We start from the raw sequence: 17,318 nt of genomic DNA, 5'->3' as shown, positions 1-17,318 counted from the left end.
AGGAGCACCGCCCTGTCTTTGCTGATTTCCCTCAGTGAGAGGTGCATTAAAGGATTTGGATTGTAGAACAAGTTGAGATAACTGGTACTAAGTATTGAGAATGAATTGGTACAAATTCCTCATATATTTGTTGCTGGAAATAATAATGGCAGACATGTCACCTGAAAATAAACATGATCAACAAGGAAAGTTTGATATTGTGCCAACAAACCTGTGTGCCTTGCTTGTCTTTGTCACCAGATGACTTTCCTACAATGCTGCTATATGTTGGCTTTTGATCACCCTGTCTAATATTACTTGCTTGTTCTTTGACATTTGTAGAACCTTCCTTCTTCTTGTCATCTGTAACAGTGTCCTTTGCTTCAGGAAGTGCGGTTGTTGGATTCTGGGCATCACTAGGTTGAGAAGCTGTTTGACTATTACAGTTATTGGAATGAGAGGCACCAAATATTTCAGTCTCATTGTTGATCAAATTCTTCTCATCCTTCAAAGTGTTAACACTTGCGTCCCTCTCATAGCTTTTCTGTGAATTATTTGGGTTTGGGTTTCTTTGGACTCCATTAGCACCTTCATTCCTGTTACCATCTTCAGAACCAGAAGCAAGTGGATCTTCTAATTTCAGATGCACAGTGGCAGTTGTTGTGGATTGTGTACTGATACTAACACTAGCAGTAGTTACATTAGGAACATGAGCTGCAGTGGTGTTGGCAACAACAGTGACTGTAGGAAAAGCATCTCCAGTCTCTGGTGTGGCCCTTGTCCTTTTGGATTCCTTTCCCATTTCAGTTGAATTTCTCCTCTTCATTTTCGGAGAGGTCTGTGCTGACACTACAGACACACATGCAACATTAGGAGATTGTGTTATTGTGGGAAACTGTTGTTGCTTGTTCTGCTCCGATTCAGCTGTCAAAAGTGTCTCCTGTATTTCATCAGGACTACTTCCTGTCAAGGGTACTGCTGTTTCTGCGACATTTGCATTTTTATCAGCCTTCTGCTCCTCTTCTCGTCTTTTGTCTTAAAAAACAATTCACACACATTATTTAATCAGACAAAGGCTACACAAATAATCACTGATAATTCCTGTAAAATACTTTATATGAAGTATCAAGGCACTGTTGCTCTGGTGATACATTCTTAGCTATACATCAACATGATCAATCTGAATACATTTTCAGTGAGTTTAAGCAGAGATATATGTTCAAGCAGAGACAACCACCAGCTCTGAAGTTTACCTGCCTCAAGGAGAAATAATTCTGACACCTCCAACTTATTTTAGTGACAAATATATGTAGTTTGTTAAAGAAAATGTTGTGCATTAGATTCTAGGGAAAAAAAATACAGAATAAGATTTGCATCATTGTTTTTGACAATGATATTGATGATGATCTCAGTCTTCAATATTCTTATAGACTAAGATTCTAAAACGTTTTGCAAATTTTGATTTAAAGGTTTTTTTTAACAAGGCTTCAAATATTTTTTAAATGTAACAAGACAGTCAATTAGGTGACCCATAAGTGTTGCCTGCCCATCTTCAAAGTTACCTTTCCGCATTCAGGCATAATAAATATTGAAAAAAAAACACACTAAGGCAAATCATGTCTTGATTCAGTTGAAATAATGCAAACAATTACTTGGGAATCTAGAATGAGTTATAATAAAACTAAATGCATAAGCAGTCTTAAAATTATCTGCTATATAATTTCATGCAGCCCAACAGAAAAGTTACAGGCAGGCGGTTATTTTGGACACTGCTTTTAACATAAAAGTTTGCATAAAAAGTATACGGTAAGCCAAATTTCAGCTTCACTGTGCGCCAGACCACATCCCTGATGTCGTATGGTCCTCCTGATGGGCACCCCAACCCTTTGGAGATGCATCTACGAACAGGTGGGACATCAGGGATAACCTTCTAAGACATTCGACTCTACCATCCAACAGCTGAGAGGTATAGCAATGGATCAATGGTCCGGACGTCTTATGTAAGGCACCACGAACTGGGGGATCAGACACAAGTCTAGTTGACCTCAGATCGTCACATCCTGGGCTGACATGAGCAATCCCAGGAGCACGTGCCACTGACGAAGTGTAAGCGGCTGTTGAAGAGTCGGTAGCAGATTTAGGATAAGGGTGTCTACAAAACTGTAAAGTTGAAAAGTCAACTTCAGGAGGGTCTGTGATTGTGTCGTTCCTTGACGATATATGGAAAATTGTGTTTGTCAGCGAACCAATTCTCCTGTTCCTCTATCGAGGTGACAATGAAGGGTGGTGCCTTGTTACTCCACATGAAGGCATTGGAAATCTACTGAAGTAGATTCATGTGCAGCGACAGATATTTGATCGAATGGTTGCAGCATTACATACAAGTAAGCATGCAAACCAATCTGTACAAATACACTGCACGGCTAACATTAGGTCAGTTGACCTAATTCTTGTTGGATAGGTTTACAGTCAGACAGTTCTTGATACGCGACATTTAAAATCAACCTGTGAAGTAACCTAGAATCACGCATTTTGCGGAGAGAAGGGGTTCAAGCTCCACCAATGGACAATCCCCTGAGAACTGTGTGGTAGACAGACAAGTGGTGTTTTCGTGTTCAATGTTTTCGAGTTCTGTGTGATGCGGCTGGTGTAGGAGCAAGTTGATCTCCATGATATTTGTGACTTCTGGTCCTGTCCTGTGAACGATGATTCAGAGTGGCGGGTACCTCGTAGCATATGATGATTCTGTCAAATGTCGAATCGGTCGTGAATTTGTGATGATCTTCAAGTTTTGGTACAGATTATGTCTACCAGAAGCCACATTAAATAAATTCTACGAGAGTACTATCACCCTCTCCATGGAATTTTTCAGCCAATGTTGAACGGACACTGATTAGACAGGGAGAATTGGCGGGAAGTTTCACAGAACCCGCACCTAGAGGCCAGGCGCTGCCAAGGGCTTGAGGAAACGATGGACCTTTATTTTATGAAAGCGAATCGCATGTCCAGCGACCACACTGATCTTGTGAGGGTAGTTGGCCCTGGGGGGATCCAATCCAGTGATCTCATAATAAGCCAAATGAGAGCTTGTAACCACAAGGAGATTGTGTTATGGCTAACTTTTGTCTGCGATGTGTGCCATGTCTGTTACCTCCAAACTATGGACACTGAAATCATCCTTCCTAAAACGAGGAACCTTGAATGCCAACGATAAAGATAATATTGCAAATTCCTCGTCCAGTGCTGAGACTAGATCCTTCAGCATTGGATCTGGAGGAATTGAGGCAGGCTTGGACCAAATAGTGTTTCATCTGTCCACGCCCTGCCAGGTAAAGTCGCTACTGGAGTCAGGCTGTCTGCCATCCAGTCCATCATGTGGATAATACTGAGATGGGTGTCCCACTCAGAGGATGTCTTGTAATTATCTACCAAGGAGCCCTCAGATGAATCTGAGTAGTAGTGCTGCGAACAGAGGATAGGTAAATGCTTCCCGGACCTGTGCTTGGAGTGTGCCAACTTGGAAGATAGTGACAGCTGACCCATGTGATGACGGGTCCCGCGAGGAAGATGGCATAGCCAAGCCAGGCAATGCTGCAGACGTAGAGGGCGCAGTTTACACATCTGTTGAAACATGGACTGCATCATCTGCAACCAGGTGGGATCCATATAGGGAGCCTGGAGGAGCCAGCTGGAAGAATGGAGATCCGAAACCCAGCACCATCGGCTTTGTGTAGCTGCTCAGGAGCACTAGCGCCAGCACTTGTGACAGGTAGTATGCTTGTGGGAAGGCCGATCTCTGGGTCCTTGGCGCAAGGGGTGTCATAGAAGTGTAGATAGGCGTTGTTGTCAGTGTGGTCATTGGTGTCTGAAGCAATGTCGTCTCAGGAGTAGTCCCCCAACCTGTAAAGGTGAGGTTGTTTGCCCAGTCAGTGTACATATAAGAGATGCTGGGGAGGTTGATCTGAGAGGGGTAGACGCTGGTTGGGGCTTCCAGCCCAAAGAAGATGGATAAGCCATGGCTAGTGGAGGTGTAGCAGTCTCCGAGGAGTCAGACATCTTCTTTTTAGCTTGTCAACAAACTTGCTGTGAATGACGCTTCAGAGAGAACCTCAGGTACCTGGAGAGTGCTGAGAGAGAGGGGTATGCAAAAGATACATTTTGTAGCAGTTGAACATATATCTCTGCTGTACTGACACAAAGGTTGGGGGTCCAAGCCAGACTTGCTAATGTAGCACGGAGTACAACAGGGCATAAATCTGCAATGAAGCAGAAGGTGTAATCACAATGCGTACCCACCATGATTGTGTATGTATGTAATATTCTAAATCCCAGAACACAGAGGTTAAAGGATAAGATTAAGCAAAGGAAAGTGAATAAAACACTTTAATAACCATGGGGAAGCATAGGTTAAACAATGTATAAGAAGTACCAAGCAACACAAAGAATACAAAACACATGACACAATAAAATGTGACCACAAAGTGAATTCAAATTGGCTATTTGGAACAACAATATGCCTGATATTTACTTTGACATAAAGCCATCATCAAGCGTTAAATATTAATGCAATCACAAAAGTAGTAGGGAAGATATGAAGTTGCAAACCAAGTTTAGCCAACGTGGTCTGCAGCCTATTGTAGTGTATTCTCCTTATAGTTGTTTACATCTTGTGTGATACAGTTTTCCCGCAATAACCAAAGTACACATTATCTCATATGATGACGTCATGTATGGATGCAATGTCTGAGTAAACTATGATGGCTTCCTTCCATGTTCTGTTGTGTTTGGCGTGCATACTCCCGAGCATAAATGTGTGAATACATGACACCTATGAAGTTGACACAGACTTCTCCCCCATCATGCCCCAGACTTGTTCAATGGTTGAAAGTCCTGGGCTCATTGCTGGCCAATGCATTGTATGGATGTTGTGCTGCTGGAGGTGACGTTGCATGGGGGTTGTCCTGTAAGACAAAACTTCAACCCACACGCTTTGCAACCAGGACAACAAAGGATGTCGTCTCAATAGTAGTGTCCACTGACCCTTCCTTGCACAATATGGTGAGAGGTTTGGTCAGTCATAGTGATGCCACGCCACATCATAACCAATCCACCACAAATTCTGTCATGAGGTATATGTTTGCCTTTGGCTTTACATACATTTTGACATTGACAGACACCACCACGCCTATCAAGCAAGTGCAGAGTGAACTGGGACTCAGCTCAAAGCATGACACGTGACCAGCAACGATTTTTTGTAAGGTGCAGCACAACACGTGGTTGTCGAGCATGGAGATGAGCTGAACGCAGACAATTCCTAATCATCTGATCCAAAACCTGTACTCCAGTAGCCTGATGAAAATTTGCAGCAATTTGATTTGACATTTGGGCTCGATTTTGTACAGCCTGGTTTCAGATCAATCGTTCCTGTACTCTTGTCGCGGACCTGGGACACCCTGAACGGGGTCGATCATCAGCATCTTTGGTTTATTGGTACTTGTTCCATAGTTTGCTAATCACAGCCAATAAACATTGAACGTTTTGGCCGCTGACTTCTGCTAGGGGTTCAGTGTGCCGTATTGCTACCTATTGGATGTGTTTTGGTGTTTTACAGACATAAACATTCTTGCATAGGATGTTTGTTGTCAACACTTATCTTTGTTCTAATACTTGGTATTACCATTTTATATCTCATGATCCCCTACTTTATTTAAAGACCTTTGCTTTCATATGGGATTTTAAGCATGCAAATAGTTATTTCTCAACTCACAAATACTGTGAAAAGTGATATATATATAATTATACAGAAGTCAAACTTAGTACTCAACACTCACCTTTATTATCATCTATGGGTAAGATCCCTTTACCACAATTTAAACAGAACTTCTTTCCTTCTATCACATCTGCATGACATGATGGACATTTCTTTGTTGGTCTTGTGAATATAGCCTCATCAATTTCCCAGCCACATTCGGGACAAAACTTGAAGTTTGATTTGATTGGCTCTCCACACGGCTGGTCACCTTTCCCTGGACATGTAATTGTTATGACAGGTTCATCAGGAGGTTTGCCACACTCTGGGCAAAACTTGTAGGCTTTCTCACTTGTGTAACTACAAAGGCTACCATCCGTTGTCTTGCCTTTGCACTTCATGTTGGAATTGAATCTTCTGCAACAGAAACATATAGATACAGAATGTTTGAAAATTGTTGAAAATCTTACATATATTATTATCAATATTTGGATGGTTTACTACACACAAATAACTGTCTTAAATGTAAAAATGTCCATGGTCACGGGACAATTAATGCAAGTAATACGAGATGTGGAATCTGATTGGTCCATAGGTGAGGCATAGAAGGGATATAACTCGTAATAGCCACTGGTGGCGCTGCGATCGAGCCCAGGACTTTTAAAGTCAGTTAACTCTCTTGCCTCGGGAAGATAGGTACTTTAAGTGTTTACAATAGTATTGATGTCATGTCATAGGTTGCAGATCATAGGTCAATGTGCTATCCCATAATAATTTTCGAAATGCAAAAGAGCATGATGGAGAGAGCACTGATGCATATTGTACACGTCTTCGGCAGCTTGCAAAATCATGTGACTTTGGTAATGTTGATGAGAAAATTGCTGCACAAATTTTTGTCAGTTGCACATTGCAAAGATTAAGGAGAAGAGCTCTCGGAGAAAACCTGTGCCCCATTCCACAAAGTGATCTTAGCGCTAAGTTGATCGTAACTCCAAATCTTTAACAGTGACTTACGATAATCGTAGCGCTAAGATCGCTTTGAAGAACGGGGCCCTGGTTTTGAAAGACTTACTTAGTGCGGGAAAATCTCTTGAATTAAGTGAATTTCAGGCTTCGGATGTGGAGTCGAATTCTATAAATTTTACTTAGGAGAAGTAGAAACAGATTAACAGGGACAAAGTGGTCGTTGTTCACAGAGATTCAATCATTGCAGTCAGTCAAGAAACAGATTTAACAGAAATTCAAGTCAATCACAAGACTATCATCACCGACAATCACAAGCGTCACGAAATCAACGAGTCACAGAATCAACACAAAGTGGACAGGCCATGTTATTTTTTTTGGCTTTCCATACCCAAATGATGGTAAATGTCCTGCAAGAGGTAAGAAATGTAGTGAATGTGGAATTCTAAATCATTTTTCACATGTGTGTTGTTTACATTTCAAGCCTCAAAGGCATGACCAAGTATGGTTTGTTATAGGGATTTTACGAATGCTTCACATTCTGGTGATATGAATAAAGAAGATCTTTTTGTATACCATTGTTGATGATAACTTAATCAATTCAGCTACAGAAGTCTGCCCATAAGGATATTCCTGGATGTCGGAATATCTCTGATGATATTATTGTTCATGGTAAAACAGAGAAACAGATGGTAACATTCTGCAGAAAGTTCTCCAGAGACTTGAAGAAAATACTGTTACTCTGAACAAATCAAAATGTGAGTTTTCCAAGTCGGAGATCACATGTATTCGGAAAGAGTGGCTTGTCTTCAGATTCTGAAAACATCAATCATCAATACACCAGCACCATCAACACCGAGTGAAGTCAAATCCTTGCTTGTTCAGGGTTAGAAACTAACAGTTTTCGTCCACTAGCCCTTATAATGATAACATATAGCAAAACCCTTAAAAAGGGCACATTTCTACTAGTCCTTATGATACCTTTACCATTGGACAGTTTGGCAAGGACTATGGGACTAGTGCCAATTTCTAACGCTGTTGGTATTGTACAGTATGTGGCAGGATTCATCCCTGACTATGCTACAATTACTGAACGCATACTGAAGTTGACACGTCAAGATACTACACGAAAATGGAAGAAACCTGAAATCCAAGCATTCACACGTCTTGAAGATGCGCTCAGCTCCACAAAAATCGTGGACTACTTTGACCCAAGAAAGAAAATTGAATTATTTGTTGACGCCAGTCCTTTAGGTGTAAGCACAACACTCACACATGAAGGGAAGGTTCTCAGTTATGCCAGCCGTGCATTATCTGACACCGAGACAAGGTATTCACAAACTGAGCACGAGATGTTGGCAGTTGTTGTATGGGCTGCAGAACGTTTTTACCTGTACACATATGGTGAAAACTTCAAGCTAATCACTGATCACAAACCTTTTTGGGGCATCTTCAAGAGTCAAAAGCCTGCATCTGTAAGAATAGAATATTGGAGAATATGCCTAACTCCATACATGTATCAGCTAGTCCATCAACCTGCCAAAGGTGAAAACAAGCCTGCAGACTACATGAGTAGACACCCTGTCGCTAACTCCATGCCATATCTTGGTGAAGACTATGTGCGCATGAATGCAGTACCAAAGGCTCTAACATTTGTGGCAATTCAACAAGCATCAAGAGCAGATTTGACACTGCAATCCGTGATATTGGCAATTTAATCAGGAAGTTTGGACAGTGTTGGTTTGAAGTAGTTTGTTAATCTGAAAGAAGAATTGGCAGTATGTAATGGTGTTGTATAGTCTAGGAATTGTAAAGACTAAGAGACTTTTACGCGAGAAAGTCTGGTTTCCTGGCATGTATCAGTTTGTAGAAGACAAAATCAAGTGTTACATTCCCTGTCAAGCAGTAATTCTTATACCTCAATCAAGAGATCCACTGAGAATGACAAATATACCCTCTACACCATGGAAGAATGTGTCTGTAGAGTTGACAGGTCCTTTCCTATCTGGTGGTGCATATTTGCTAGTTGTGATTGATGATCACAGTAGGTATCCAGAAGTCAAGATTGTTCATTCAACATCATTCAGAACTGCAATTCCCAAATTGGATGCCAAATTTGCTCTTCAAGGCATTCCTCATACTGTGAAGTCTCACACTGGACCACTTTTCAAAAGTAAAGATTTCATGGACTTTGCAAGTTACCTTGGATTTCACCATCAGCGAATCACTCCATTATGGCCGGAAGTAACTGGGGAAGTTGAACAGTTTATGCACAGTTTGAAGAAATGGTTTCAGGCTGCCACAGCAGAGAGACTCAACTGGAAACAAGAGCTATGGAAGTTCATGTGACATTACAGAGCTACACCGCATGATACAACTATTATGAGTCCACTGAAGCCTTTTCGGGAATGAAAATGAAAAACAGTTACCAGACATTCAGATACAACAAACTCAGAGACCACAATCTGAAATAATCAAATACAGATAGGTGACAGAAAATGAAAAAGAAGAGGTATGCAGAGAACAGAAGACACCAAAAGAACTCAAGTTTGAAAGAAGGCGACACAGTTTTAGTTTGACAACCACAGCTTAACAAGCTTACAACAAGATATGATCCTTGCCCCTACACAGTTACTGAAGCTAAAGGCAGTATGCTGACTGCACAATGAGGACAACACAGAATCACAAGATACGCTTCACATTTTAAACCTGTTAAAGTGTATGTAGACAGCTCACAAATTGATGAAGAGGAAGAAAGAGAGACTGATTTTCCTGAAGTTAATTTTGAAGAATCAAGTTCAGTTCAAACTACTTCCAGTGAACATAATTTTCTGTTAATCCTTTGATGACTACGAACGATCTGCTGATTTACAAAAAAAATAAATCAACTGATCATTCATCTCTTGCTGGGCTGCCATGTGCATATTACATAACACACATTTCACCTCACTTCAAACCTGGATTTAGATTGAATAATTACCCCAGACACAATAAATGCCAAATGGAAAGCTTTCTCAGGTATTCGGAGTGGTGCTACCACTAATTATACCTGTAATAAATTCATTAACTGAGCATCAAGTGAATGATGACAAATACACAAGTGTAGGGTTATACCAGAAAACGTGGATGACAACAAGGGAGTAGTAATCGTATTATCGACACAAACCGAAATCCGAAAAATGCTTTCACTGCATTAATACTTTTTTTAAACTATAACAATCAGGGGTATTTCCAAATGACGACAACCGATGAGCTCCGCCGTTCTTTTTGTCTGTTTGTTTAGACTGAAGAAATGAATTAATATGCGCCCTTTGTCGAAATCTTTATAGATCACAGTTAACCAATCAGTGTTCAAAAATGGGTAAAACAAATATTGCCTCCAAGTTTATTTTGCTGTCCTTGCAGACGGTAGCCCAGTCTCTTCTCATGCTCAGATGAGTTGCGTATCATCCATGTACTCACGGGGAAAAAACAATAACAAAGGCAACAACCACTCCCGGGGAATTGCTTTAGATCCGTGCCCCTTTCTTGTAGAAGTCGAGTGAGGCGACGATGATGCAAAAGATAGTGGTGACGTTGAAGTATCTATCCAAATTACACTGGCATGCCCCTTGTCCTTCACCTGTGCAATGTTGGGGTAACAAACTAATTTTGAGGCATGTTTTTGTTTCATTCATTTTTTATTCAAGTACCAATCAAATAAAATTCATAAATCAATATCTAGCAATAAAACAGGTAGCTTAGTGAGCCAACCACTAAATGGTTATGGGCCGGGAAGGCGAAAATCAATCCCTCAGAGTTAGAAATTACGTTCGCCTTCCCGGTCATCACAAAAATTCTTATTATGGCAGATGATCGCCTTCCCGGTACTTGTTAATTACAAAGAAAACACCAATGAAATGAGGACACTATTTAATCTGGACAACACTCTCCTTCATCAGTCTTCTTGTTAATACGATACTTATGACCACTGTAGTAAAGATGCTTGCCGCCACGAACTGAGTCGATGAAAATCAAACGTACCTGTGCATTAGCCATCGTTTTGAACGTTAATGATCTTGTCTGACTGACTGATATAGAAGATTTAACGTGCGCTTTCCGACTACAGCGTATTTCGCACACGGAATGATCTTGTACTTACTTACTTACTTATATTGGAGATTTAACGTGCGCTTTCCGACTGCAAGCGTATGTCGCACACGGGCCCGGCCAGGCCATTTAATGTTTCCAAAAAGGGGAAAAGTGAGTTTGTGCAACCCAGGAGGGGGCTTTAGGGGTTACTTATATAGTAATTTTGAAATTTTGAGATTTGGAAAGAATGCCAAGAGTGGGTGGGGGACGAACTAAGGGAGCTGTGTGTGTTGGGTGGTTATCAAATAAGGTAGTTTTGGTTTTAATATTTTATTTGGGGTTTAAATGCGACTAATTAGTCCTGTTTTTATTAGGTATATGCCTAAGGCTTTGAATTTTTCTAATTTATTTTGTGGGTTTAGGATTGATTCTAGTGTAAGTCCGGTTTTAAGATTTAGGGTGGTCTGTAGTGTTGTTCGGTGTGTTTGGTAGTGTGTGCAGTGAATGAGTACGTGTTCTGGTGTTTCTTGTTGTTTGCAATGTGGGCAGTTTCCTGTTGTGTGTAGTTTAGCTATTTTACGGTGAATATGGATTGGTTGTTTGGGAGTCGGTAAGATTGTGTGTCTTTGGTTGGTTGTGCGATGTGGACTCCGAAACCTGTGTGTTTTGAGATCGGATCTGAGGATCCGTCTGTGTATATGTGTCACCAATTTGGCCAATGTTCATGTATGTATGCTAGTGTGGTGGTTTTAGCGATGTTAGGATCGGTCTGTTTATTTAGTGTATCGGCTAGTGTTGTGTCTATTTTTGGTATTTTAAGTTTTGGAGTGAAGATATTGGATGATTTATTGTTTTGTTTAAGATTATTTATTTTGTGTTCGTTTAGGTAATTGGTTATTCTTTGGGAAATTGGAGTAAGTAGTGGATGTTTCCGGGCTAGGGCTTGGTTTCTAGGGCTAATATTTTGTTTTATTAAGTTTTTGATTAGTGGGTTTGATTGGGACGCGGCCCAGAAGTTTAGGGTAAGTTGTTCCCTACGTAGTTTAAGTGGCATTTCTCCTGTTAAGGCCTGGAGTGAGGTGGAAGAGGTGCCATGTTGAGTTCGTGTGATTAGTTTTAGGGCCTGATACTGGATTGAGTCTAGTTTTTTAATGAGAGAGTTGTTTAAGGTGTCGTAAATGGCACTGCCATAGTCTAGTTTGGACCTAATTAGTGATATATAGAGTGAGAAGAGGGTGTTTTTAGAGGCCCCCCAGTTGGAGCCGGTTAGGCATCTTAACGTGTTTAGGTCTTTGCTGCATCTGGTTACAAGGTTTTTAATGTGAGCATCCCAGGTGAGATGTTCATCGAAGATTAATCCTAAGAATTTGGTTTGTTTTTGGAATTTGATTGGTTTGTTGTTTAGTTGGAGGTTTAGGGTGGCGGGTTGCATATTTTTGTGTTTAAATACTATTCCTGTGGTTTTTTATGAGTTTAGGGAGAAGCCCCATTTGTCAGCCCATTTTTGTATTTTATTTAGAGATTTTTGTAGTAAGTTTTGGGCCATTTTAATGCTTTTAGTGCGGATCCAGAGGGCTCCATCATCCGCGAATTTTGATGTGTTTACTTTGGGGGATAGTCCCTCGAATAAATCGTTAATCATAATATTGAAGAGTGTTGGGCTTAGGATGCTGCCCTGGGGAGTGCCATTTTCTAGGGGACATTGGTCCGATAGCGTTTGGTCTATGCCCACAGTGATTTTGCGGTTTGTTAGGAAACTTTGGATGTAGTTAATTATTTGACCTTTAAGTCCTATTTTTTGTAGTTTTTGTATTAGTCCGTTATGCCAAACCATGTCGAATGCTTTGGAGAAGTCTAGAAAGATGCCTGTAGTATATTGTTTGTTAAGTTGGCCTGTTTTAATGTCCTGCTCTAGTCGGGCGAGGTTATCTAAGGTTGAGCGTCCAGGAGTGAAACCGCTTTGGTCTGGATTTATTATGTTGTTTTGTTCTAAGTAGTGTTGTAACCTGTTTTTGGCCATTGATTCCATTACTTTGCATAAGTTAGAAGTTAGGGAGATTGGTCTGTATGAATTAGCCTGGTCAGCTGGTTTATTGGGTTTGGGGATTGGTATGACCAGGGCTTGTTTCCAAGGTGATGGGACCTGTCCGTTTAGATATATGAGGTTATAGAGTTTCAGAAGAGTTTGGAGTAGATTTGGGTGGTAGTTGTTTAATTATCTGGTATGAAGTAAGGTCTAAGCCTGGGGCTGTGCCCTTTTTCCTATTTTGTAGGACGTGGAGTAGTTCTTCCATTGTGAAATGGAGATTAATTTCTAGGTTATTATCTTTTGGCTCTTTGGTAAATTTGGTTTCTGCTTTTAGTTGTTCCTGGAATTTTTGGTTGAAGTTGCTATTGCTACTGACGGCGAGAAGTGATTTGCTAGGTTATTAGCTTTTTCAGTGGGGTTTGTTGAATTGTTTACGTTGGGAGTTTTTTTATGACGTTTAATGCCCCTAATGGCGTGGATTTTGCGCCAAACTGTTCTGGCGTCTGTATGATGGTTAATTTCTTCGCAAAATTTTTTCCAGTCTCTTGTTTTAGCTGTTTTAACTAAGCTTTGTACTTTGTGATTTAGTTCATGTGCTATCTTTAGGTGTTTGAAGTCACGTTTGGCTTTATTGAATGCGGATTTGCGTTTACGCCTCGTTTGTTCTATCTCCTCGTTCCACCAAGGAACCGAGGGTTTGCCTATGCTGGTTGTTTTGAAAGGAATGGAGTTTTTAGCTGCGTTTATTATATAGTCAGTGAGGTTTTTACAGTAGATTTCGGGGTCGTTACTTTCTAGGTCAGCTAGATGATCTTGTACATATAAAAATCTTATATACTTCTAACTTGGGTTTCAGAACAAAGAGACATCCTACTCACAATTCAAACAACTTTTGCGTTAAAGTCGCATCTTCTCAATACAAGATATAGTAGTAGAGATTAACTGATTCCCGCGTGTTGTTATAGCTTCATCGTTTTTTTTTTTACTAGATTACTTAATCTGAGTTCAATGGAAGTTAGTAATCACATTCTCTGAGTTCAATTTTAACAATTTTAGTAGATTATCTCTTTCTTTATTTTTCCGTCTCACGAGTTCAATGGAGGTTAGTAATCACATTCTCTGAGTTCAATTTGTTTTATCTCTTTCTTTATTTTTCCGTCTCACGAGTTCAATGGAAGTTAGTAATCACATTCTCTGAGTTCAGTTTGTTTTATCTCTTTCTTCACTTTTCCGTCTCCCAACACCCAAGTGTCCTCAATGTATAAGTGTCCGTTGTATACATAACGAGGGTACACATCACTGATCTTTTCATTCGCCTTCCCGGTCCCCAGTCCCTTACCCCTCCATTCGCCTTTCCGGTACTACTGGTAAATAGATTTTCGACTTCCCGGGCCGACACCCACTAAATACATGACGAATTTACTTTCCGAATTACAATTTCACTGATACATTTGTGGAGTCAGTTAGCAGTTGTTACACATGTCAGTCACAATGACTAATCACAACATCCTAGACTAGAAATGGGCACCAGACCATGGAGCATAACAGTCTACAATTGACAAATAGACGAGTGACACAATGAGCAGCTGATCGCAACCTGTGCATATGTAAACAATGGAGAAATGTCAAGTTAAGACAATACACACCATCAAATACAGCAGACCTGCCAAACTAACTGCAAGCCCACAGTCTCGACAATCTCTTCGACGCCATGTCTCACGTCTCCTTCTTCGTAGTGTTAATAAAATGAATGGGTATTTCCCGGAAACTTGGAACGCGAAACGAAAGTACATCCGATAACTACGCCACCTACTGAGAATTGTTCAACACATTAAAGATATCATCATATATAGTGTAGTGTGTATGGTATGCGCATATTGCAAACATAGGTGCCAAAACATAAATTAACACAATTAACTGTAAAAAATACACAAATAAGGTAGCATGTGAACACAACAAATACACCATCTCGGAGACGCACTTCCTGTGCTCATAAGCAGACCAAGCTCCTTCCCAGCGCGTGACACCTTCGTTACACTCTCGGTAACATCGCTGCCACCAGTGTGGGCGCGGCCATTACAAGAATCTTGAAATTTGCCCTCCAACCCCATATGTAGTAACGTTTATACTTTTGTTTATGTCTTTGGGAATGCCATCATATTTCAATTTGAAAAGGTTTACGACTGACCATGTTTTCCAGACGAATTTACTTTGTTGTTTTGATAATCAGATTGGTTCGAGATTGCAGACTAACGGAAAATCAACCAACTTCTTCCTTACATTCTTATTATATCAATAACACGATAGTTTTAATGAAACAGAAATTCAAATTGACAAACGAAGAAAGTAATTTAGCAGCGATAAGTGTATTCGGCGCACGACAGTCGACACTTGTTTGTAAACACAACGGTCATTCGGTTGCGAGTTCAACTCCAAGCATGGTTGTGGCCACCTGTTCACAGTGGGGAGTTTTGACTGGTGGCAGCGATAGTATAGAGAGCTCCGGGAACGTACTATCGCTGTGAGGAGCTTGATAAGCAGACGACACAAGGGAGGTAATTCATGGACTATTAATAATCAATAACCACACAAAATGGATAGAGGTTTGCTTCAACGAAATATATATATATATATATATATATATATATATATATATATATATATATATATATATATATATATATATATATATAGCTTTGACGAGTTTATTTTATTCGAATATTGTGTTCAATCAGAGACCATAAAATAGATCTATTTGATGGTATCCATCTGATTCAATGCATAATACGATACGCATATGCGCCCTTGCCCAATAAAAATGATAAAACAATTCCACAGAGGAAGAAATATTCCCACGACCAACGGTGTAGCAAACTGCTTTACATTTAACATCTTTGGGATGCACTGACGTATCATTTGATCGGGGCGTTCATGCAGATAAACTAGTGATTATATAAAGCGCTCGCTCGTCACTTCGAAGACCCGGGTTCGATTCTCGACGTTGGTACAATGTGTGAAGGCCATTTCTGGTCTCCCCCGCCGTGATATTGCTGGAATATTGCTAAACGCGGCTTAAAACCATACCCACTCATTTGACCACATGCTACAGTATATAATCAGTTACGTGAGCATGCCATTTATCTGAGTATAGATATTGACCCTGACAAAGGGAACAGTTTCTGAGTGGAGCGTGCATGACAACTACTGTAGATGATAAAACAACAGAAAATGGCGTTCACTGTTGTAGTAGGCGTTTTATTTGTTATACAAAGCATTGCCTCTACCTTCCCGAACAAACCGAACATTTGCCTTGGACCATTCCCGGTCTCTTTTATAACTTGTATAATTCTGAAATAATGAGAATTATTGTTGCGTTGAAAAAGCCTTTAAGAAAGCTACAGTGAATATATTCGGCTGTAAACACGTTATCACGACTTCTGTAATATTCACACATATCCACGGTCTGAAATCTACAATGTAGCGACGCTCTACTCAACATTTTACACTAAATGTGTCCAAAATCGTTGTGAAATGATAAATATTTTGAAAATTTCGAAATCTACACCTTATGGTTATATTAGGATAGCTCATGGACTTTCGTCGCATTTGAACGATAGCTGCTTCAAGAAGACAAGTTAACGTACCTGCATTGCTGCAACACTTGTTGAGTGTCACTTGGACAGTAAGGTGTGTCAACTGATTACGAGTTCTTTACTGGTCGGTCAGGTGACATCAGCTTCTAAGAAGATTATCGTCGCGTAGTTGGGTGTACTACCAAGTTTCGTTTTCAGGTTTCCATTTCTGTTAATTCCCACTTTTACTTTCGTTTTCAGTCGAGTCAAAGTTCGTTTCCAGCGAATACTTAATTAATCTTCATTAATTCATGTATTTTAAAGGGCAGATAAGTGCATATAAGTATATGATTCACATACCCAACTTAGTGAACTGCATGGCCACGGAACGATTACCTCCCCTGTAATATCTAAAAAAAATGACAATGTACGTGATCGAATACTTTGAAATTGTTAATTTTGGATATATATGTAATGGGTCAGATACAGTCAAATTGAATTCGTTGTGGTCTCATTATGTACAATGTCATGCATTTTTCAAGTTTTATGTCATCAGTATTTGTGTTTTCACTTGTAATTTCATTGTCCGAAATGCTCATCGTGATTTGTCATCGGTATTGTGTCATCTTGATTTTAAGAATGAGTACATTTTCTGAATTGACGTTTAATTTTCAAATGGGCCTAGGTAAGATATTGTGTTGGATTGTCATTGAGGCCTGTTCTGACATTCGCCAGAGACGTGATATGACATGAATAATTATAAACAATTGATTAACGTATTCGCTGACCCGAGCATGGAGATGTAAATACACAAATGTATTTGAGAGAGAGAGAGAGAGAGAGAGAGAGAGAGAGAGAGAGAGAGAGAGAGAGAGAGAGAGAGAGAGAGAGAGAGAGAGAGAGATTAGTTTACGAAGCGGACGTAAAATCATTAATCATCTGGAATTAGTAATTA

The 17,318-nt window shown here is 40.1% G+C and overlaps 1 protein-coding gene across 3 annotated transcripts in view; it reads right to left on the bottom strand.

Annotated features, from left to right (window-relative positions):
- Positions 1 to 16,523, bottom strand: part of LOC139473853 (E3 ubiquitin-protein ligase rnf213-alpha-like) — a 148,826-nt gene extending 132,303 nt beyond the window's left edge. For 2 of the 3 annotated variants that reach the window (XM_071256622.1, XM_071256624.1), the window contains exons 1-3: positions 14,438 to 14,586; positions 5,811 to 6,145; positions 212 to 1,014 (exon numbers count right to left, since the gene is read on the bottom strand). In XM_071256622.1, the coding sequence (XP_071112723.1) occupies positions 212 to 1,014; positions 5,811 to 6,129 (1,122 nt within the window). In that variant the 5' untranslated portion in view covers positions 6,130 to 6,145; positions 14,438 to 14,586. Of the gene's footprint in view, positions 1 to 211; positions 1,015 to 5,810; positions 6,146 to 14,437; positions 14,587 to 16,435 lie in introns of those variants that run through there. The other variant, XM_071256623.1, reaches the window with a different exon arrangement.
- Between the last annotated feature and the right edge of the window lie 795 nt (positions 16,524 to 17,318).

The sequence above is a fragment of the Haliotis cracherodii genome, unplaced genomic scaffold (genome assembly GCF_022045235.1).
Source record: "Haliotis cracherodii isolate W230 unplaced genomic scaffold, xgHalCrac1.p SCAF_3, whole genome shotgun sequence".
NCBI lineage: Eukaryota > Metazoa > Mollusca > Gastropoda > Lepetellida > Haliotidae > Haliotis > Haliotis cracherodii.
This window is presented reverse-complemented; position numbering and strand designations above follow the sequence as displayed.